Source organism: Numenius arquata, chromosome 13 (genome assembly GCF_964106895.1).
Source record: "Numenius arquata chromosome 13, bNumArq3.hap1.1, whole genome shotgun sequence".
In the NCBI taxonomy this organism is placed as follows: Eukaryota; Metazoa; Chordata; class Aves; order Charadriiformes; family Scolopacidae; genus Numenius; species Numenius arquata.
In genome coordinates, this window is record NC_133588.1 from 16,677,516 (window position 1) to 16,701,650 (window position 24,135).

General features: G+C 40.5%; 1 protein-coding gene across 2 annotated transcripts in view; it reads left to right on the top strand.

Annotated features, from left to right (window-relative positions):
• Positions 1 to 536: 536 nt before the first annotated feature.
• The window catches only part of ADAMTS18 (ADAM metallopeptidase with thrombospondin type 1 motif 18), a 78,717-nt gene continuing 55,118 nt past the window's right edge, over positions 537 to 24,135 (top strand). The window contains exons 1-3 of one of the 2 annotated variants that reach the window (XM_074157936.1): positions 537 to 689; positions 800 to 878; positions 2,761 to 3,077. In XM_074157936.1, the coding sequence (XP_074014037.1) occupies positions 537 to 689; positions 800 to 878; positions 2,761 to 3,077 (549 nt within the window). The remainder of the gene's footprint in view (positions 690 to 799; positions 879 to 2,760; positions 3,078 to 24,135) is intronic. The other variant, XM_074157937.1, reaches the window with a different exon arrangement.

Below are 24,135 nucleotides of genomic sequence, written 5' to 3' on the forward strand. Positions count from 1 at the left end.
GCCCCCCCATCTCCGCACCCCTCCTGCCCCACTGAAGCCCCCTCCCTCCCCCCCCCGCCATCTCTTTGCAGATCGCCACAGGTGTGCCGGGTACGCCGGCGCTGCCGCTTCCCCGCTTCCCCCGAGCTCCGGGGGGGGCCGTACGCCACCCCCTTTCCCAGGTGCCTCCCCGCCAGCCCCTGCCCCGGCCCGGCCCGGCCCCGCCGCCGCCTCCCCATTGGTCCCGCCCGCTCCGCTCCGCGTCGCCCCCCGGGCGGCGGCCGCGCCGAGACGCGGCGCCGGAGGCAGCGCTGCCCCGCGGCGGCGGCGGCGGCGGCGGCGGCGGCTTAAAGCGTGCGCGGCGGCGGCGAGGGCGCGCTCACCTGGGCGCCGCTCCATGGGCTCCGCCGCCGCGCAGGGCGGGGGCGCGGCGCTGCGGGCCGGCCGGCGGAGCCGCTGCTGCTGCGGGGCTGAGCCCAGGTGACCATGCGGGGGATCCGGGCTCGGCCGCCGCACGCTTCGGGGAGCAGGTAGCACGGCCAGGTGCGCGGCGGAACATGGACTGTCTCCTGCTTGTCGTCTGGACTGTACCTGTTGCGATTCTCGGCGGCAGCTCCATGCAATTCCCGGCTCTCCCGTGGCTTGGAAGCACTGTAAAGGCAGGTCGAGAGCACTTTCTTTTGCAGTCGCCTAGTGTACTTTCATACCAGGTTACTGCAGTTTCTGGTGCCTTGTCTTTCTGCCTCCCCTTGTCAAGTAAATCTCGCCCAATACTCCTTTTCTCTCTCTCTCTTTTTTTTTTTTTTTTGTTCTCTTGCAGACCCTTCAGCTGTGCTGCCTCTGTTGCATGTCTCATGCAGCAACTTTAACCAGTGACAGCATCAGTGAATTGAATCATGGTTTGTATAGCTCTTTCTGTGTCTGTGTATATGAACATTTGCATGGATGCCTTTTTTTTTTTTTTTTTTTTTTCTTTTTTGGTGGACTGAGCATTTAAAGGGAAGAAGCCACAGTGCTTGGGGAACATAACGTGCAACCAAGCTGGCTGCTGTAAAATAGCTAACCATGGGCAGAGATTAACTTGTTAAGCCCTGTGTGCAAAAGCTAAAAGGAGCAATATGTAACAGCGAAGCAAATGAATGAGATGGTAAATGCATCCACGTTTACACGTGTGATTAGAAAGATGAATGTGTATGTAGCCACAACAACAAAATCTCCTGTGTCTGTTATAGAAGCAATGAGACAAAAGTAATGAAAAGGTTTGGGTGGGAGAGTGGAGGAAGCTGTGCGGTGTAAGGGACAGCAAGCCTGGAGAGAAAGGACTCTGAGTGAGAGTTCAGGAGCGGTTTGTTCCCAGGTTGCAGAGACTAACACTTAGATGCTGATGACTTTGGGAAGTTTGCAGGGCAGTATATACTTTTTATTGGGTGTGAGTGGGAACAAAGTACAATAGACAACCACACCAGGGTGCGGAAAGGAAAACCCTCTTGCACCCTATCGTCTGCTCACTGGGGGATTCCCTCTCTCCAGCAGCTGCTTGCATTTTTTGGCCAACAGCCTGCTTAGCGTCCTCAGCTTCTGCCGTTGATTAACACCACTTGAGGAAAGTGAGAGTTCTTGATGTATTGTTTCCACTGTCTAAGGAAAAACAACCTATCACTGGTTATGTTTTCAGCTTAATGTGTGTCCAGTAAAGTCTATTCAGGCAAAGAGATGGATAGCTTTTGCAACATCTGTTACAATACAAGAAGGAGGGTGTTTTCTTCCTTTTTAATGGTGTTATTTCAATTTAGGAAGAGAAGTGAATTGTTTTACTGTCAAGTGCATGGACATCTTTAAGTATTCATAGAGGAATACAGCGCAAAAATGCAATGGGATTGGGAATTAGTCTACTCAGCATAATTGCTCATATAACCAGGAATAGGCGCAGAGGTCCTTGTTCAGCAAACGGCTAAAATTTGGGCCCAGCTTCCAGGATACAAGTAATCCCTGTATGGCTCAGTCAACAGCAATGCTAATGTACTTCAAGCTGGGCACCTGCCTCTGCCACCCGCTGAATCATGGCCTCTATTTTTTTCACTTCTTAGGTGGCTGTGAGTAGATCTTAGTCTTCTCCTCACAAACAGTTTTGTAATTTTTCACATATTTCATCCAAAACAATAAACTTCTTTGACATGCAATTAGCAATGGCTGACTAAAGGTTATTAGGTAGGATGTAATCTCTTTCTGCTGAAGGTCAGTTACAATTTGAAACCCAGTCTAATCAAGTCACTACAAAGAGATGAGGTCTCACTCAGTTAAGGCATTAATAAATTAATCCTTTAATCCATTTGAACAAGTTCTACAAAGTCTCAGTCATGGTTACCCCTACAGTGATATAATATTTGCTGCATTCTTAGCGAAGGAAAAGAACTCTCAAACCAGAGTGGCCTTCACATTTGACAGCAATTAATACAGGGGGAGGGGAAAGTCTACAGATCTGCTGGTGATGACAAATGTCTTCAGAAGAGTGATTGTGGGAATGTTCACAGCTATGCTAGTTAGTCTGTACCTCTCAGTGGGGCAGAAAGGAAACAAACACTGTTTGAGAGCCTGTGTGACTTGCAGGGGTGAATTTATGCAGTCAGTCCTATACACACATACCCTGCAGAGCTTTTGGGCCGTTCCCTCAGTGAGGGAATGCTTCATGCCATAAGGAAAGCCTGATGCTTACCATGTTAGAATGACACTTACCAGATTTGTTGGATACAAAAGCTGATGGCTAACTTTCTATCCTTACAGATTATGTATTTGTGACACCTGTCAAAGTGGATTCCAGTGGATCGTACATTTCACATGATGTTTTGCACAGTACTAGGAGAAAGAGATCAACTCAGAGTTCAAAGAGTTCCTTGCACTACAAATTTTCAGCATTTGGACAGGAGCTTCACTTAGAACTTAAACCTTCGACCATTTTAAGCAACAGTTTTATTGTCCAGGTACTCGGGAAAGATGGAGTCTCAAATTCTCAGGAACATGACATTGAGCAGTGTTTCTACCAGGGATTTATAAGGAATGATAGCACCTCTTCGGTAGCAATATCTACATGTGTAGGCTTGGTAAGTGTTTATTTAAACCAAATCATCGTTAAAAGTATTTTCGTATGTGGAATAGTAGCTGAAGGTATGCAATGCATCTAATAATATTCAGGGTACCATACACCATTCAGTGATTTATTTTTTTTTTCCTAATACCTCTAGTTGCTATTGCATTTAACAGAAGAAGTTTAGTTATAGCCAGTGAACAGCATCACACTCTTGTATTTTTTGATCACAGTCTTTCAGAAAAAACAGAAGACTGGCTGGTAGTCGTAGTAACTATCCCATGGCAATTTTCATTTGTTATAGTTTGTGATAGTTTATACATTTTTGCTTGCTCTTAAATAACTGCTCTTCCTGCTTTTGTGAACTACTATGAAAAAAACCAAAATCAATCCATAAGCTTGTGAGAAAAAATATTATACCTAGTTTTGTCAATTGCTGTAAGGAAGGGTGAATTTCCTAGCTCAGCAGGAGTTACAAACCAGTTTCCCTTCATTTCCTTTGACAATTCCAGCCTTATTCACGTTTATAAGTCTTGATTAGTTGATCTCTTATGAATGTGTTAAATACTGTCACTGCATATTTTCCATTTATGGCTGTCATCCAAGTTCATGAAAAATTATTACTCGTAAATGATTTTTTCAAAATAAGTTTGATAGTGCTTATTGCCTGCAGAGAAATCTTTACTGATGTGATTCAGAAGAATAATCTACAGAATTATTAGTTATGTTTTTTAGGCTTAAGCCCTTGCACTTGCAAAGCAATCTCCTATGGATGCAGATTAAAGCAGTGGCATTTAATAGTGTGAGGTGTATGAAGCTTTCTGTAGGCTTTGTGGTCGACTAAGGTCCAGAGGATATGTTGGGTCACCCTCTAGAAATTTGTTTTGCAAAGGTACTTGTCCACAAGGGCTATTAAACTGTGTGACGGGACCAAAAAAGGAGCACTTGAGACACCCAGTGTTTCCTTTGAAACAGTAATCAGTGACTTGAGAAGACTGTTCATTAGGAAGGGCTGTTGAATACTGATAACTGGTTGAAGTGGTCTGGATTATATTTTGATTGCTTGCCTTTTTTTCTCAGCAAGTTAGAGGAATTAGTATCTTATAGTTCATTTGAACAGTTGCAAATGTGACTTTGGAGCAGGTGCCAGGAACTGGAATGAAGCTTTTTTTGGGGTTTTTGTTTTGTTTTGTTTTAAATTTGTGTTTGTAGTGCTGTAGTTTGTTGAGCTGTCAGTATCAGATGTGCTTAGTTTTTTCTGTGGAAGCTCCGTTTTCACAACTGCTAGCTTTTACCGTATTTATTCAGAAAAAAAATGTTTTCACTTATTGCAGTGTTTATCTTTTCCTGTACAAGAAATGCTCTACCTACACACAACAGTTACACTTTGGGTGATTGCCCCTGTTTGGTCACGTTGTGGTTTTTAACATGCTTTGTGAGCTGAGTGAAGCTGGGCTTGTCAAGTCTTGTCTGGAGAAGGAAGGTTCAAGTCTGCCTCAGGTCACAGAGGAACAGAATGTGGTGATCTTAACTGAGACTGAAATGGATCTTTTACCACTGTCTCGACATAGAGGTTGTTATGACTGGTAAGCTTCACTTAGAAAAGATCCAGAAACTGATCAAAAGAGAATAAATACTGTGGCATGAACAAATTTATTATGGCAGAACCTTTTTCAGTACCTAGATTATCACCAATTAGAATCTCTCCCTTTCTTTAATCAGTTCCAAGGTTCAATAGATTTCACCTTAAATTGTTATTTTAAACTGGTAAGTGAAGTAAACTTTACTTATAATAATCTCCTGCAGAGTAGCTATCACAAATAAAGTATAATTGTTCCTTTCTCCCTATCTGTTTATTAATTTCAGTGCACCTAATGAATCCCAGGCAAATTATCAACAGGATTCTTAGTCTCTCAGTCTGCCTTCTTAAAAATGTGTCGTCAGCTGTCTGTAATGACAACCACGTCATTTTTACTGTGATCCAAATTCAGTAATCATATGTTAAGTCTGGACGCTGTGCTCTGATCAAGAGAACCTTGTGAATAGCTTCTATATCCTCTTTGCGCCAACTACTTTTGTCACTTGGTTGCCCTTCTTTCCTATTTGCTTTGTTCACTGCAATTAAACCGAAAGTGTTGTTTCTTCTATATGGTTGGTAGCACTAATCTTTCCATTGTTCCTTTCATTAGCAATAGCTTCTCTACAATAAAACTGCAGTGACCCATTCTTTCAAGCCTGGAACACCACAATGTGATTTGGAAGCAATTGCATTTCAATGGACTACAGGGACTCTTTGATCTAATTTTTTGGATGACCTAGAGTATTCAGTCATTCAGCTGTCTGTTATCTGCCATTGCCTGCAGAGTAGACTTTTGAGAGAGTCTATACGAAATGATTTGTTAGGCAGGATGACCTCAACTTAACACTGGAAAGGAGCAAGAGTTTGTTGCTTTGGTATAGATCTGCTAAGAGATGTGTGTATCTTAGTCATGTTTTAATAGCTTTGTTGACAGTAAGGCCTCGCTTTTTTATGCTGGTTTGTTGATTTGAGACCAAATGTTTCCATCAGTCAACACAATTTGATGTGTCAGAAGGCAAAACTGGATCTATGCTCTTTATTGGAATAACTAATACATGAAGGCAGCATTTTTGGAGAATGTGTACAAGTATGTTATGGGTACTGTCTCTTGCCTTTTCACCATCAAAGTGTTTAGGTGCTTTGATTTTCAGTAGAAAACTTGCTTTCTTCTCTCTTCTGCCCTTTCCTGCTTCAGTTGGCATCGTTTACTTGCTAGAGCATCTCTTATGCAGCAAGAAAGCTGTGAATTTTTTTTATTTTTTTTTTTAATGAAATGAACTTGTACGCAAGAAATCTTGTTTAGATCTTCCTAAGTGTTTGTTTTACCATCAGGCCTTGAGTAGCAGCATTGTACTTACTTAAAGATAACAGAATGTGACAGATTTATTAAAATTCTGGCTTATGTTGTACATCACACAGATTTGCACAGTCATTTTATCAAAAATGCTCAAAAGACGGATGCATTTTGTACACCTTCAGAAAAATGTGTTCTGGACAATCTGTGGAGAATATGATACATTCCCTCCAAAGAAGTTGTGGTAATTTTTCTCCTTTTCATGTGCTTTGTTAATACATTCTCACTCTCAGGGGTGTTTTTTTTTTACTCTTACAACTTTGGGTCAACGAGTTCGTTAATGTTAGTAAATGCAAAACTAAGTTCTCTCTTTGGCATCATCTTAATGTGTCCCAAATAGAAATTTTCAACTCCCTTCTCCACTGATACTCATTATTACTTTTATTAGAACTCTTTTGTTTCTCCAGCATGACTTCTTGGAGTTTCCTTCAGTCCCTCGTGCTCTCCCAGTTGACATATCCAGGCCACTGGTTTGTCTTGTTGCTTCATCCTCTGTTTATGTTCTCCAATTCAAACTATTCATTCTTCCCAAATTAATTTTTTCCCAAACTATGTTTTTATTATTATTTAGTAATATTTTATTACTTATAATTGCCCTTAACTCTCTCTAATTGGGAGGCAGACTATGCCAAATCCACAGAATGCAGGAAGTTTTTGGTTTTTCTGAAAGAAATGGTGCCGGCTACTGTGAGAATAAGAAATTGTTTTTACTCAGTGTGCCTGTATCTGTATTCCTACCTCATTCCTCTTCCCTTATCCACATGTTTTGCTATCTCATCTGCATTAAAAACAGATATCTATTGTAGGTTCACCATCTTTAACTCCACTTTTATGATGACATTGTCTCTAAAAGCTTTACCACTGTTGTCTTAGTCAGTGTATACACTGTGTGTTGTTTGTCTCTATGTGCTAGTTTTTATCTCCTTTCCGTCTCCTTATGGGCTGCTTATGTTAGGTCTATGTATACATAATCTCTTGTATAAAGTGAGTTGTTTGCAGTCACACAGTAAATCAGGGCAGAATACAAGAGAACCCCAGAGTTATCAGTAGTCCACTTGTGTTCTAGGGACATTCTTAAAAGTAATTTATAACTGTGCATTTAGGAGCAGAAGTCACACTGCCCTTGTGAACAAGAACTCTCTTACAAAGTCAAACAAGTTTACACTGTAGTCCAATACACAACATAGAAAATAATAAACTACTCATTCACTATGTTCATTATATAGCATTTGTGGGGATGTTGCTGCTATTTGGTGGAGGAGACAGGTGAGAGTATAGAACAAGTACAAAACATGCACCCAGAGGAAGGAAACATACATACAACATAAAGGAACTCTCCTGCCGTTATATCCAGAGGAGACATGCATGTGTGTTTTGGGTCAGAGAGAAAACCAGTACTGTTGAGTGGAACAGATCAGGTCCTTTAAAAAGACATGATATGCAGTTTTACCGTTTGGGCCAAATTCAGTGCTAAGCAAACGCACTGGCCTGGAGGCCTGAGAGGCTGCACCTGCTTACACTAGAGGTGAATGTGGGCCATTCTTTCCCTCCTATTTATGTACCTCAATTAGAAGAGTGGAGTCAGCTTCATGCACTAGCTAGTGCCCTCCTTTGTTTTTGGTAAGATGTGATTGAATCTTTCATTATAAGGGGCCTCTCTTGCTTGTCTCAAGTTCTGTTATGTTTGTTAGTGTCTAGTCAAGGGAAGAGAAAGAGGAGGGGAGGATGAATCATGTTACACTCACTGAGCTGTCAGAGGAGTCTGCGACTGGAGAAAGGGTTAGATGTAGCACTGAGAGATAAACATGAAGTGTATTAATTCAATAGAAGTTGTGTGTGCATGTCTGAGGGCAGGACTTTGCTCAAAGTATCAAAGAAGCCACAAAATTAAAGCTTCTTAATGCAGTCTGGCCACCTAAGAGGCAGGCAAGGCAACTCATGTACCCATTCTTTGTAGTCATTTAATTGCACCCTGTATTAGCATTATTTAAGTTCATGCTAACAACAGCCTCTTATTCCTAGAGCTCACACTTTAAGTCCAATTAAATATGTTGAGACAAATCCCAAGGTTCTTATGCAGACAAACTCCCATCAAAATCAGTAAGCCAGACTGCTGGTAAAAGTACAAAATAATTGCTGTTTGCAATGAGGTTCCTTTAGAAACCTACAGCTGTAAAAATAGGATAAAATTTGGCCCAGTGGGACCTTGAAGAGAAAGTAAGTACAGAATTGATGATTTGACTCATTCTCAAAACTATTTTTAGTCCATCCACAAGTCAATATACAAATCTTACATTTTCTGCCATTATACCGGTACAACATGATCAACAGCTGGCATATGAGTTCTTTGACTTACTTTATATTCACACACCATTACATCTCCATCCTTTATAAAACACAAACTGTATTTTACAGGATCATCATTTTGTCCACCATTTTGATGGACACTTTGCCATTATTCACTCCATGATATGGTAAAGATAAAAATAAGAAAAATCTTTACAGAAGAATGAGGTGACAATGAGAAGAAACCATATTCTTGAAGACATTTTAAATCACAGTAGACAGGTACAAGACACTGTTTCTGGTCTCAGCCTTGAATTGACTGCTGATGGGGAATGAATTGTGTGATTAGATTATTGATTGCCCTTCTCTATATCTGTCTGATAAGCTTTCTGTTTAACTCTGGCTTTAGCTCTGCAAGACAAAGACAGTGTTATCCCAGGCATTTTTACCCAACTGATTCCTGATGGTTAAGAAATGGAATGAAAGAGGATTAATGATAGAGAAATAATCTCCTTCCACTGACTGGACCGGAAAAGTAATAGAGGTTGCATTTCTTCCAGGCTTTGTATTAAAAAATATTGTTATTTGGTGTATTTCAGACCAAACTTCAGGCTGTTGCAAGCACCACTGCTTGCACCCTTAAAGCAGTTCCAGAAACAGGGAGCCGTCCATTTGTACATAGAAAGACAGTTCATCCTGGCCTTTCTGGCTGAGCAGCAGTCTTATCGTAACTTCTAAAGAAGGAATTAGTAGACTCTGTCTATACTTGAAACATCAGCATTTTTCTTGCTGTAGCAAAGTCTTTCCAAAAAGCTTAGTTCCCACACTTTCCCTAGTCCATTAGAGAGAAGCTTATAGTCAAATGCCCTCGTAAGGGTCAGGAAAGGATGACCTGTCTGCACAGGCTTGACCTCTTCATAACAGGATGTCTTTGATGTAAATGAGGATTTTTATTTTAACCGCCACTATTTTCATTTAGACCATACCATCTCTGCTGCCGAGATGCAACATTTTCTCTTCTGCACAGCTGTGAACTGCTGAATATCTAAAATATTTCTCTTTATAGAAGCAGACTGTAATAACTAATAGCAGCTTTCAGTCACTAATAATTAACCTAAACAAGGTTTTACTTCTGTCTTTTTCCCCTTCTTCCTGCACTTCAGAAGTGTTTGAGGAAGATACCAGGTTTGCAGGCCTGGACTGTAAAGGCTTTTGTTTACCCAAAACACAATGACAGTCTGTGAAACTGTAGTTCTAGCTCAACTCAAGCCGCCCACTCCTGGAGCTGGGGACCTGACACACAGCAGTAGAGTGACTGGAAAGCACAGCAGTCACTTGGTCGTGCCCTGGCCCTGCTGCAGACTCCACTTAATTTGAGCAAACAGTGGTTTCAGAACTGTTCTTAAACATTTTTTTTTTTTTTTTTTTTCCCAAGCTTACTTCCTTCTCAGCCTCTCTGCAAAACTAGTGCCCTGATTATAATGACAGCTTGGTGATTTGCACACCTGTACTCAGTTGGGAACTTCGATTCAATGTCAGCTGCCCAGCTGTAACCAGTCTGGAAGATCACTGGGAATTTGTTACCAACTCCATAAGCCCCTCAGTCATTTTGGCACCTACAGTTTTTATTTGTCATGGTTACATTTAAGTCTACAAGATATTTAAGAGAATGTTTTCTACTTTGCAACTTTTTAGGGACAGGTTTGTGTTTTCTGATGCACACCATGTCCCATACTCTTCAAAAGAGATTGTAGATTGATCACTGGGACTGCTGCCCGGTACTGCAAAAAGTGAGAGAAGGATGGAGATCTAAAGGTTGTTTTCAAAGTCTACAGTTTTGAAACTTGCTGTCCATGGATGGGGGCAAGATAAAAGCTGGGGCCATGCTAGGCAAAGGCATCCAGAGCTGTGATGCCAATGTATTGGTCAATTCTTTAAGACAATTTCAGAGCTATTTGCATCTGATTTCATTCTCTCCTGAGCATGAATAATGTTGTTGACTTACAGATATGTAGCTTTCTAGGGATTTTCTAGAAAATACTTGCTTTCTCTTTTCAGAAGTTGCAGTGTCCAGTGATACCCTGACTATAGCCCCACAAAGTCAGCAGCCTTTTTTGTCACCAGAAGTGTTCTCTTTCACTTGACTGGTGACCACGTACAGAAGCTGATAGCTCTTTGTGCCTCACTTTGTAATGGTCTTCTCTCAGTGAGCTGGCAGGAGCGGGGTTAAACTTAGTCATCTCCGCAGTGAGAGCTAGCAGTGAACCTACAGTGAGTTTTATCAGCTGAAACTCAGACTTCGGTATCTTTTTTCTAAAACCCATTCGTTTTGTGTTAGGAAGGCTCTGACTAGCTCTTAAATGGTATCTGAATTGAACTTTAATGGATAATTACATTACAAACAAGGTTTTCCTCTGTCTTTTTGATCATGTCACTGGGAGCAGAAATGTTGGTTCTTTCTTGCCTTTTCTTATCCCATTTTAATCCCAATTCTGTTGCTGCAGGTCTACCATAAATTACAGTATGCTAAAGGAATTTCCTATTGATTTGCTCTGACAGTGATTTGACCAGCTATGTGAATAGCTGATGGAAGCAGAACTTATCTTTGGTTCAGGCAGTACAGCATAAACTAAAGCTTCGAGGTAAACATTTACATAAGAAACCTGAAATCATAATGCCTTGCAGCTCAGCACAATTTACAAACATGTATTAATTAAGCTTCAGTACTGGCTTTACTGTGTGGTGGAGGAGAACAGCATCTTGGCTCATAATAGGTTGACATCAGTAACCTTTTATTGTTTATCATGCTCGGAAGTCACCAAGAATGAGGGTGAAGAAATGTCAAATAATCAGGTCATATGCAAGTGAATGAGTCTTGATGGTTGAAGCTCAGTACCGTGGGAACCATTATTGTCCAGAGTAATTTCTGGAACATGCAAGTTAATTTCTTTTTTACAATGTTAGTTCATAAGCTGGGGAAATGTACAAACAAGTTGTATAGTCAGATGAAAATCCTTTTCCTGAATCTCGTATGTGGCTGCCCAGCTAGTGCCTGCCAGAAAATAGGAAAAGAAAAAAGCTTGATGACAAAGATAATAGGTCTTGAAGTTATTCTTATTGGAATAACAAGGCCCAGCACAAACCTGCTTAATAGAAGAGGAAGCAGAGGCAATAAAGTGGTATTTGCTTGCACGGACAATAGGGTGTTGCCTTTTCACTCTTCGGTGGCATTAGCATTTCTCTCTGCCCCACTATGTACACAGCACACTCATGGCTTTATTCTTTGAGGACTGGATTCTTGCTGTTCACAGTGGGATCACTTGAATGCTTGTGCCTGCCTGCCTAATATATGTTAATTGAAGGACTTTTGTGTCTCAACATCTTTATTAATATTAATGGAATGAGATTTTTAATGGACCTATACAAAATATGCTTGACCTAGCTTGAGCCCTCACTTTTGTTTTTGTACTCTGTGGCACAGTGTGGCTTCCAACTCATTTAAGAGCGTAGTATTATATTCCGTGGCAGAATACACAAACTAATGAAACATGGATTACTCTTCAGATGTGCAGTTTCTTTGCCATGCGATATAAAATGTATGTAACACCAGAATGTAATTAGTTTCTTTTAAATCATGAAATTAAAAACAGATTTGTTTTTTCTTCATGCAAATTATTGCACTTCGGTGAAGAGAGCGAGCATTTAAAAATAATCCTGTCTTGAGCAGGCTTCTCTTACGCCACGCACTCATTCTTTTTTTAGGAAGAAGTCATCAAAACAGTAAGTCTTAAAATTAGGCTAGACTAAACCTCAAGAAATATTTCACGTTAATATTGTAATTAAAGTGTAAGCTGGTCATGGCAAGGGATAGGTATAGATGCTGTAACACGGTGTCAGAGAAGAAAGTTTAAGCTGTTCTAAAAACGTGGCTACCCAGCTTCATTTCTTGTTAACGCTTGACAGGAAGTTATGCTATTTGTTTTGTTAGATGCAAGTATAAATTAAAGGTTAAAATACCAGTCTTGGGCTAGGGCTGAGATGAATTTTTTGTAGCCCACTATGGATGATTGCATTATGGACAAGAAAAACACTTCTGTCCCTTTTGTGCTTTTTTGCTGCTCTTTCCGGGAAAGGCTCATCCCTTCTAGTCCCCTCTGTTACGTTGTATTTGGTGTCTGTGAAACCACTGCAGAAACCAGGCTGCTACACCAGGATCCCCAGCCCCCAGGTTTTTTCCTGTTTGCTGGCCTCTCTTCATGCTAGAAGCCATGCTGAAGGCCATATGGATATTTTTTGCACTCCCAACACCACGTACTGGTGATCAGATTGTTTTCCTGCCTCCAGCAGCAAAGCTTGAGTGAGGGGGTGGAGAAAGGACAATTTCCAGGCTGAGACACAAATGAGCAGTTGATGACTGCTGATTCCTGCAGCACAATGTCTTCCACTCTTACTGACAGGTATTTGCTGATTTATGGGCTTCATCTGAAGCTTATAGTGAGTAAAAAGTTTTATGCTGGCTGCTTTGTATCAGAACCTGACCTCAGGAGAGTTTTCTTTACTTCCTCCCTGCATTGTCTTGGCCCTTGAGTCAAGAGGGCACACCATTTCTTTGGGAAACTTTACTACAGTTGGTTTAGAAATACATTTTGCAAATGGAAAATGATCACTGACTTACCAACAAAGTGAAGCGTGTCCATTTCTACTGGCAGACCCCAAAACACATCTTGTAAATAATCCAAGGTGGTGCCGTATAATCGGATTTCTCTGAATCAGAAGTGAGATGGAGGAAAACAGCCTACTTGAAGAGCAGAGAAACCCATCTGTGGACTGACCCTATGCTGTTCTCATGGACCACTTGGACTAGTAACAGCCAGGAGTGAAATGAGGCAGGAGTTGAGGCAGTTTCCCAGAGAACCAGCTGCTGCTACTCCTGCTAGAAAATGCACTGAAGTGCTTGGCATCTGGTGCCTGCAGCTGCCAGATACGTTTCAGTGTACTGACTGTTTTCATTCTGCTATGCTGCCAGAGTATTATGACAATGAAGGAGTAAAGGAAGCACAAAGCCACCAGAAAAATACAAAGTCAAGAGTAAATATAAAGAGGTTACATGGTCTAATCCCAATAAAGTCCTGGTAAAGTCAAGTCTGGCACTGGGAGTAAGAAAGTAGCTTTTGAGGCTTGTTTCCCTTGTTAGGAGACCGACTTCACAGGTTTTGATCTATCAAGATGTGCAACATTGTCACTTGTCATCCTGGGAACACCTGGAGGAGGCAAGACCTCATTCATCTTCTGCTCTTGGTAGGAGAACTGAGTAATTGCAGAGAGGAGAACATGTAGTCTGTTACGGAAATAGTTAATTGATTCCTCTGATTCCTGTGATTCCTCTGCCTACCAGAGAGTCCTGGGTGGTCATTTTAACTGACTGAGGCACAGCGAGTCTTGCGGGTCTCACTTAATGAAGATCATGCGTGAACCCAGATACAGGGTGGGAGCCATAACAAAACAGCATACAGTTGGTGCCATGTGTCATTGAATATTGGACTAATGGTATGGTGACAAAGGCTTGCTTTCTCCATCAGCCTGTGTGACAGATGAAATAGCAATGAAAGGACAGTTTGGACCAGAAGCTGAATCAGAAAGAGGGGCTGGTAGATTACTATGGACAGTTGAAGCTGTGGTCAAAAATGTGCCAGGCTTTGATCTTGGCCTATGAATATTGCACCAGTTCTATTTACAGGTTCTCAGCTTTTGGGTTATAATGCCATGAGAAGTTTATTTTTATTGTAATTTTCAAAGCATTTCTTGACAACTAGCTTTCTGGTGCGCACAATAGCACCGCAACACTAAATTAGTTGGAAATAGCTTGAGGGCTGAGCGAATAGTAAATTTTGTTTGTTGTGGCTGTTCACATGATTTATTTAATCATTTTAAAGATTACAGTTTGGGAAAGTCAGGAACATGCTCTAATGTGAGAAACAAAAGAGAAGGAAATGTTGGTTGCCCAGAATGTCTTCTGCAAACTAGTATTCGTGCGTAGCAAAGGTCGCTCTGCCTCCCCAGCCCTGTTTCTGTCTTAGGTTTAACAGAAGAAGATGTGGAGCATTTCCACATGGGTCTGCGTTTCCTGCTCACCATCAGCCTGCTCTAAATGGTGCCCATGTGCTCCAAAATACCTCCATGGCTATGCCACATGCTCTTAATGACAGCTCAGCCTCTGGACCCGACTTTTGGCATTTTATTTGCCAATAAAAAGGAAGAGAAATTTTTTCTATACATACACATCTATTCCAATGCACTGAATTGATACCAGTTCTTTAATCTTGATTTTACAAAGCACAGTGTGATTCAGTGTCTGTTGTCTGTGAAATATTAATATATTTGTATTTCTCTAAAGTTGCACAAGGCAATACTTTTTACAGCTGCTGTTTCTTCTGCCATTCAGTAACTCTTATTATGTGCTAGCAAAATAGTAATTATCATTTAAATCAACACCTTTTGTGTTACTTCCAGGAAGGGATTTAAATTTTAAAGTGAAGGTTGATGTGATTTGTCTCTGATCTTTGTAGTAAGTGGATGGACATAGGGTTATTGCAAAAAATGATAATGTAGAGGATGTCTATCAGTCTTGCATGACTTCTGTCATTATATGTTAATATGTGTTAAAGGAAGAAGTCAGTGTAAGTCTGTAAATTATCTTATAAAATGTATTTACTCTTGGAAAAAAAATTAAATTTATTTCAGATTGGTGAAATTTGTGAGAATTGGTAATAGTATCAATTATTTGAAAAAATATGAAAGTTCAGTGCCCTATTCTGGTCCTTTCGAGGAGTTCATTGGAGGTTTATAAAGAGAAGGCCTGGACAGGGGTGATGAAATGTGGAATCTTGGGCTGAAACTATTCCAACAGGATGGGGAGTGTAGTTGAAACCTTCTCTTATCTTACCAGCATTCTTGTGCATGCTACCTCTCCCCAGCAAGATGTTTGATTGACTCATAGCAACTGATGGGCAGTTTAAAATTACAAAGCTTTCAATTTCCTTGTTCCTGACAGATAAAGAGGGTGGGCATTTCCTGATATATGGTATACGTTCAAAATATTTAAGTTCCCTATGGTGCTATTTGTGACTAATTTACTTCCATAGCACATTAACACTGCTGGGTTTATGCTGTGGGAGGACTCTGTAGAGTAACGTGCTGTGAAGAGAGGAAATGTCTCACAACAAGAGGTCCTTCTGGCTTTTCCTCTGTTTACGTTACCACCTGGAGAGAAGAAAAGGTGGAGTAAATGACTGATGATCTGGATGGATTGCATGAACAGTCACATCTTTAGTCATGACACATTAAGCTGGGCAAATTCACACTGAGAAGTGGCAGGATTGCACTTAACTCCTGGAAGCACCATATAATCTTATGTAGGATAATGTGTAGGCACAAGTAGGGCTTGACTACCTTCATGCCAGTGGTCTTCTGGTCTTCTGCCACTAAACAGCCAGATTATTCTGGGGGAAAGTCAGGGATACGCTAGTGTGAGGGACGGGGGCTTGAGGGCAGGCTCTCACAGAGAAGTTAAAATTGAGAATGATAAATCAGTGGGTGTGAAAGTGATGTGGAGCTTCAGAGAGACTCAGATTGAGAGGACCACATTTTTCACTTTTCATGTTCAATTTTCTAACTCTTGCCTATGAACATAGAGAAATTATCTCTTGTTTATGGGAGTTGGTGTGCTTTAACACACTACTTATTTGACACATGCAGCACATCTCAGCACACCAAGTGTATCCCGATTTCTGAGTAAGGGCTGAAGATACAACAGCAGCTAAGCTATGCAGTGTTTCTCTCCAGTTATGCCCAAAGTCCCCAGAGAGCAGCCACTGGCTGTGGTGTGACGTGGTGTGAACTCAGGTCTTGTGTTCCATGGTGTCAGGATGGAGCAGAGAGCACACTCGGGCCCTGGGACCGGGAACTACATATGAGACTGAAGTGTCTGCAACTCTCACACATTTCCCTGATGTCCCAGAGCCTCTGTGACCCTGACAGCACATTTCTCTTCTTGGAGCTTTTTTCTTAACCTATGCTTAACCTGACCTTTGCTTAACCTACTGTTCAGTAGATTCATTGCAGAAAGAAGGTCAGGCTGCTTAGGAAATTTTTCCTCCTGAATCTTCTGCTGATTTTTTTTTTTTTCTTTTACCATCCTTTTGTAATTTTGCAGCGTGCTAAGCTGCTAACAAATTCCATATAATTGTATCTCCCTTTACTTTACTGCATTTTTATTTCAATAAGAAGGCCTATAGTGTTTAACATAGTGGCAATAGATTTCTAGGTTTCTTGGACCAATTTAACATAAATAATATCTCATAGAAGAAAAAGTTGCTTGCAGGCACAACCCTCCCTTTGTCACTTTATCTCCCCTACTTCCTGAGATCTCAGGGATCATCACAGGGTTACTTAGGTCTTTGGTGCTCCACAGACTATATTTTGAGAGTCTAATGTGTAAGGTAGTGCACTGAAAACACTCTACTGTCTGAATGCTTTCATGAAGAAATGCTGTTCACTTGCTTGAAAATCATAGCGAATGGTGCTGGCTGACACAGGAGTCAAAGGCTTCCCTTCTCACATAAGTTTCTGTGAGACTGTAGAAATGAGAACCTTTAGGTCATCTCCTCACCTGTTTCTTTGTCCTCTGTTCTCATTTCTAATTCTCAGGGGTGCATAATAGAACTGATTTCTTCAATGAAAAGACTTAAGTAAATGTTCCCACACCATCTTTCATACTTAAGACTCATCCCTGCTAAACAGTCACATAAATCACAGGCTTCTACTAAAGTCTGCTTATGGTAAAATCAGTGTAACCTTTTATGACGAGTTTAGTTCTGTGGGCCTGTTCAGTAAGTACAAGTCAAACACGGATCTGAATACCTGGAAACTGTTGTGTTAACACTCCGAGTACTGGTTTAGACTTGTACATTGTACTCTGACCCTGTTGGCAGACAGGATGTCAGGAAAGGTAAATTGATGTATTGGGTTGAAGAATGGATTTCCCTCATTTTATGCTGAAATTCTGGATAAATGTGAAGGTAGTATTACCGTTCCCATTTTAAGAAGACAGTTATGGCATGAGGTTTTATTTCATATCAAATCAGGACCTCTTCATTGCAGTTTTTCCATGTGATCACAGTTATTCCTACTGTACAGATTTCTGTACTTAGATAATTGTACTGAAAAATATTTCATAACAGTATTAAAAAAAAATGTCTAGTCTGGGACAAATCCACCCGGGTTTTCTGCTTTTAGTTTCAGTGCAGTTACACCAGCAGAGCAGTTATAGCATCCTCACCTTTGTGCATCGTTCTCTTAAAATGGAAACATGGGCTAATTTGTGGGAGAGAGGAGTGTGAATGAGTGTGCACGGTTCTGAAGCAGGACAGGGATTAGTACAGCGTGTCTGAGCACTGCTGATTGGTAGCATTTGGCTACAAGTAGGAAAGCAAAGAATCTTTGGACCCATGGCATGCAATATAATATTGTGGAGGCAAGTTTCATGGCTGTACATGGTGCCTACAATATAAGGCTTTTTCGTGACATGGAGTATAGATGTAAGTTACTACATTTATTTTAGCAAATAACTTGCTTCCTATTCAAATGCCCATTGTGAACTAAGATCTGGATGCTAAGGATGTTTTTATAGTTCGTATGGTTATCTAAAGTTACATGGAATTGCCACTGTACGGGTTTCTTCATGTTGTGAAAAGCTGAGAAAATGGTGAGGTCTTATTTTAAATCAGCAGATCTTTGGGATTCCAGGTTTAATAGTATTAATTACACTCAAGGTTTTACTGATTTGTCATTTCTTGGGGGGAAAGAAAAAGGTTATTCAAACCCACCTAGGCTGCTGTCAAAGAGGTGATTACAGCAAAAGAAGAGTAGATTAGATTTATCCTTTCACAGTGATCTGAAGTAATCATGCTTTCTCTATAGGCATGTGTGAAGCAGAAAGCATTATAGCAAGGGAGTTCCTAGTTCTGAGCAAACCTGTCAACCTTCTCAGACTCCAATGAACGTAATTGCACATTTCTGGGTCACTTACTGTGTAGCATCGTTGTTGTTGTAGGGGGGTTGCATGGCAGAAGCTCACCCAATGACGTGACAAGGGACAGATCATGGGCAGAGCCATGTTTGAGGAATGTGTCTTTGAACAGGGTGCTTGCAGGCACGGAGCCCTGCTAGGTGGCACATACCTAGCTATGCTGTCATCTCCTGTGCTTGGTGCAACTGGTCACTGGAGCTCAAGGAGTCACATCCTGAAGGCTGGGGCTGCAGCTTATAGTGAGGAAGATGAAGGCATTTTAGTAGAACAACCCAGCCGGGGTCAAATGTGAGCCTTCAGAAGTCTCTCTTGAGCATTTACTGGCTTGATTACAAACCCCTGCCTACAAAACTGAGAAACAAGGAACAGAGAAGCTGAATTGCTGAAGAACTGGGAGTTTAATCCAGATAACCCAGGCGCCAGCCTGACATTCTCACTCTTGGGTCATCTTTGCTTCTTGTTTTCCATTCCCTTAATGGCCTAAGCTTTTTTTGTTCCCCTCCCTTTCTCCTTCCCACAGAGATATTTCAACATATGTATATGTCTGTGTATGTGGAATATCAGCAAAGCTGATACTTTGCTCCCTACAGAGTTCCTTGTGACCACTCTCTCATGTAACTAATCCATAGCAATGTATACTCCAACAAGGAAAATTAAAAGGTTGGGAACCACTGACCTAACTTCTTAGTAAGCAATACAGCTGGCAATCAGATGTAACCCGAGCTCCTCGTTATTGGAGCTGCCTGAGCTATTCATAGCAAAGTAAAATTGCTATGGGAATTGAGCTGGATTTATTTTGTTTGAATGCAAATTATCCCAGGTCAGACAGGCTCAGATCTTCTGCCCCCTCAAATTCATTTGCATCAGCTCTGCCAGGCTGAAGCTTTTATCTGGAGGATCTTCGCTGGGGAAAAGTGGCTATGGGTAGTGAGCCGCCAATGTCTAGAGCATTTGCTTTGATGCAGTCAGCGTAAGTCACTCTGAAGCCAAGACCTCTGGACATCGTGAAGGATCTACCATCAGCTAAGCCCTATGGTGGTGTCCAGATGCATTGGGTAAGGGTCTGTATTGGCTGCAGCTTCAACAGGGTGTCGTGTGAGGGAGAGGGAGTCTTTCAGGCCTGTCTGCCACTCTCACTCATGACATGAAATGTTCTTCTGAAAGGTCCAGCTGCCAAAGTCTCATCATCACAGGAAAAGCTGTGTTTTCACTAAAAAAAAAAAACTCTCCAAGTTTGATTCTAGTACACGTGATTGTAAAGGGTGGAAAAACCTCTTAAAAACTTGGTTGAAAATGGTTCAAGAAATCAGAAAGAAAATAAAACTCCGAAGCCCTTCAGCATTATTTTAAAAAATCCCATAATTTATACTGTTGTTTCCTGCAAGGCCTGATTCATGACTGTTAATGTTTGGAATTGCATGTTTGATAGGGAGGAGTGTTCTTGATCAGAAACACTCAAGCAAGCATCTGTTAATGCCAAGTACCTATGGAAAAGAATTTCCAAGAACTGCTTTCAGTTCTCTATCATCAGTTCTTTTAAGCTGTTTATTTTCTGTGTCACTATGCCCTACTCTTATTGTTTCTTCTTTTGTCACAATAGGAGCATAAAATTCATTAAGAAGGTATGCACCTTCTCTAGAATATTAGTACATCCGAATTCCATCCACATAAAATCAATTAGCTGTACACAAAGGAGGAGGAGAATCTTGCCAGAACATTTTCGTTGCACCTAATCCTTGAGTAGCATGAATAATTCATAGCAAACCATCCTTAGGATGAAATTCTGCCTTGTCCAAAGGTCTGTTAAAGATCTAGGCGTCTTGAAGTCACATTTCAGAGCTTTAAGAGGAACAGAAATGGCGCTTTATTTTGTGCGATTACACAGAATGAGAGGACAGGGAGGGCTGCATTTTCTACGCTTTACAATTTCGAAAAGGTACACCTCGGGCTTTAAGGATTCTCTTAAGGTGTGCTCTCAGTTGCATGGGGTGCTAGATCAGGGGAGTAACTAAGCTACCTTCTGAAGTTGGTTATTCAGTTATTCTTGATGTAAGTAACTAATCAACTGTAAGACAGCACATGACAAATAGAGGGCTGCCTCTTTTTAGGAAAAGTGAAGCATAAATGCATTCATGAGACAATCCTGCTGTTTCCTGTTTGCTTTGTGATGGATTTCAGAACTGTCATAACTAATAAAATATCTAGATTTTATCTTACAGTTGCAGGGATTTGCTTAAACAGGCCATACCAAGTGCTTGTATAGCTACCAAGACTAAATTCGACCTGTTGGTTTTAGCTAATTGCTTTCCAGAACCGTAATAGCAAGCCAGAGAGCCATACTGATGGATTCATTAATGAAGTGGTCGTGAGTGCAACTTGGTAAACCTTTGGCAATTAACTTAAATATTATTAGTGTATAGTTAGTGTCGTAATACTATAGTTTACATGGGTGGTTTTATTCTGTTCATTTATCATGCCTATTTCTGTTTTTCAAAAAAAAAACCCAAAACATGAGAAATGAGGGAGCTCACACACTGACAAGCAAGTATTTAATCTGGGCCAAAGCAGTCAAGTTTCTGTTAGTTCTAGAATATCTCATTACCCTGCAATAAATACCAATTTAATACATGTAAATACCAATGTGACTGGTTCAATTACTGTAAGTGGAGGAACAAATAAGAATATTTCCTTATTTGCCATATGTTGACAGAGGGTTGCATAAAGATGTTTTAAACAAGTTCAGTCAACTGCAGAAATACAAAGGCACTATTCAGAGATAACGCTGTCTTTGTTCATATAGGAATAATTAAAGACATGCAATTTTGTTACCTTGTTTTAATAATTGCAGAATGTTCTGCATAGCACTTCTTTTGAGCAACCAAACAGAGTAGTCTTTCATGACTAACTCAGACTGGCAATTTAAACATCATACTCTCCTTCTGTCAGATCCTCAGATAATAAAATGCTATATTGTTAAGAACACTTAACGTTTTACATTTGCAAGAAATCTATATTATGTTAGAAAACAGAATAAATTGAGTTATTTTTGTGAGTCACTTCGATTCTAAAGAATCATGTGATCTGCTATACAATTCTCAAGTCAGAATAGGCAACCAGTGATTGTAATGCTTCTTTCATGATAAAATATTTTAGTGTGTATAAAGGCCATTAATTTAACCTAAACATTTGCTGTGGTTCAGAGCCAGATATTCCAATCTGGTGAAAATCAGTAAAAGTCTGCTGAGGTTATTCTCACCAGCCAAGGACCCAGTCCAATAAAACATTACATTTGTACTTCCCTGACTCTGGGGAAGTCGTCGGTAACTGCCCATGGACAGAAGTGATACTTTTCTAAAGGATGGGTGAATTTGTTTGGCAAACATAAAAGCAAGGGAAAAGTTTAGTTAACTTAAATTCTCTCTTTCATTTAGCATGTTCACATGCCTTTGTGCTGCCTGGTTTGGGATAGGATCAAAAATGAACAGGCTCTGAGTTTTACTCATGGGATTTCTGACTTCAATAATACATGTGTATTATTGGAAACCTCATGAGAGTCCATTCTCACTAGTTTCCCAGAACATTTTATTTCCCAAATTGGTATAAATGCGCTCTGGAAATGCTTGCAGAGACAATATTCAGCTTAATGGGAGCTCCTGGGTGCTTAACACTCTCTAAAAGTCTGTCACTTATTTAACAACCTTGTCTATGGATTTAGTGTTCAGACCTTTCACTTTTTGTTGGAGAATCATGGATCATGTGTCTCAGAAGCTTGTTTAATTTAGCCAGAGCTTCAGTAACATGGGCGCATCGGTGTGAAGTGCCCTTCTGAGGCTCTGCAGGCTCCTTCTGTCCCCTTTGCCGTCGCCACCCAGAGAAGGGGCTGTAGGTCAGAGCAGAGAGGGAATGAACTTCTTTACTGCCATTGGTTTGGCTGTTTGCTCATGATGCTTCCCAAGGGTAAGGATATCTTTCACCTCAGCAACACATTCTGCAATTTGGCTCCTTTTTTCTGCTTTGCCAGATACATTGCTTGTCATTTTTCTACCTAATTTCACATCTTAATTTGCTCATTTTGATTGTATTTTCCAGAGCATTGACATTTTGACCCTAACCTGAGAGGTGCTCAATAACCCATCTCTCAAAAGTCAGTTAGTGATATTGGGTATCTACAATTCCAGGCTGTACTATACTGCTGGCTATAGTTCTTGGAAGTAGTTTTGTGTATGACTGTAGTAAGGTCATAGTCTCACATATTTTTCAGACTACCGACTTAACCCATCCCAAGAGCTGAGTCTACTTCATTGCACATTCTCTAAAGATGTAGTAATTTATTTAGATTGCTCACATGATGCTGGATTGCTTGTACTAATATCAGTTGAATATCCTTGCTTTGGAGGAGAGAGGACTCCATAAGATGAATGTTGGCAAACTTAACGTGACTTTATTCTTCCAGGGATTCCTTGGCATGTGTGAGAAAACTATATCTTTACCCCATTTTCCAGGCTTGACCCATTCTAAACATCTGGCAGTTTTCTTGCTGCCTTGACAGGATTTTGTATCAGGCTGTTGGGATATGCAAAGGGGACTGCCATCTCCACAATGGCAATGGAATTTGTTGGTGATAGGGACAGGTCTTTTATGTTTCTTTTGTGATGCCAAAGTGCCAGAGACTTAGCAGAGCATCAGGGCAGAAAATAAGAGTTTGACTTTGATTAAAATGATCTGTAGCTAGGATAATTTCCTGAGATTTCACTGCAAATTGAATGAGAAAAGACTCGAATATGCTGTGACATGAGGTGATCCCAACAATATTGTGATGTGAATATTAGATATACAGGCATCTTTGACCTCAGATTATTTTATATAACCAGCAACTGTAGTTCTTAGGTCATCTGTTCTTCTTATTTATATTTCAAGGAAGTTCTTAATTTACATTTTTATTTGTTTTAAGTAGAACTAAAAACTGTACTTAATGTCTCTGTACTTTACGTGCTGTAACTCTCGTTAAGATGTGTTTGAATCAAGGATTTGTATTTTTTAGGAGCTGGACAGTTGGGAAATAACACAACAGAAGTCTTGGATCAATGTCCACTGAAATCTGTGGGAAGCTTTATGCCAATTTCAGTTGGCCTTCTGTCAAGTCTTTTAAAACTTTGCATGAATATTTGGAACTATTTTAATGGGTGTGAAGCTACATTTAACTCCTTCTGAGAGATTTTTCATCTTAAGTACATGCACACCCATCTAATTGTATAGATTTCACTGATTTCTGTGGCCGTGTTTTTAGCTGCTATCAGTTAAGACAGTGGTTTTTTAACACCTAATTTTATGTATGTACACATAGCACTGAATAAAGCATTCCGGATGTAAGTAGTATTCCTTAGACAGTACATGCAAACTTTTTAGCACTTTATTTAGTTGAGATACTCCTGTCTTTGTACAGACTGTAATTTAACTTTGCATCAGTCATTATTAAGTAGTTATGTTTAGCAGAGACATTGCAGTTCATTTATTCATATGTTTTAATTCTCAGTTTCATTTCATTATGCCCCTTACCTCATCATTTGCATCTGGTTTATGAAACTCCTGTAACTTTAATATGCATATGGCCAAGCTGTTGCCTTTAACTTAATTAGCATGTAATGAAAATGCCTTGTTTGCAAACAGGGAACCCACAGCCGTGAGGCTCTTCTAGTTTAGAGCCAGGGTTTGTCTGCTGTCTCAGAACTTAGCTTTGTTAAATTATAGGCAAGAAATATAAGTTCTGA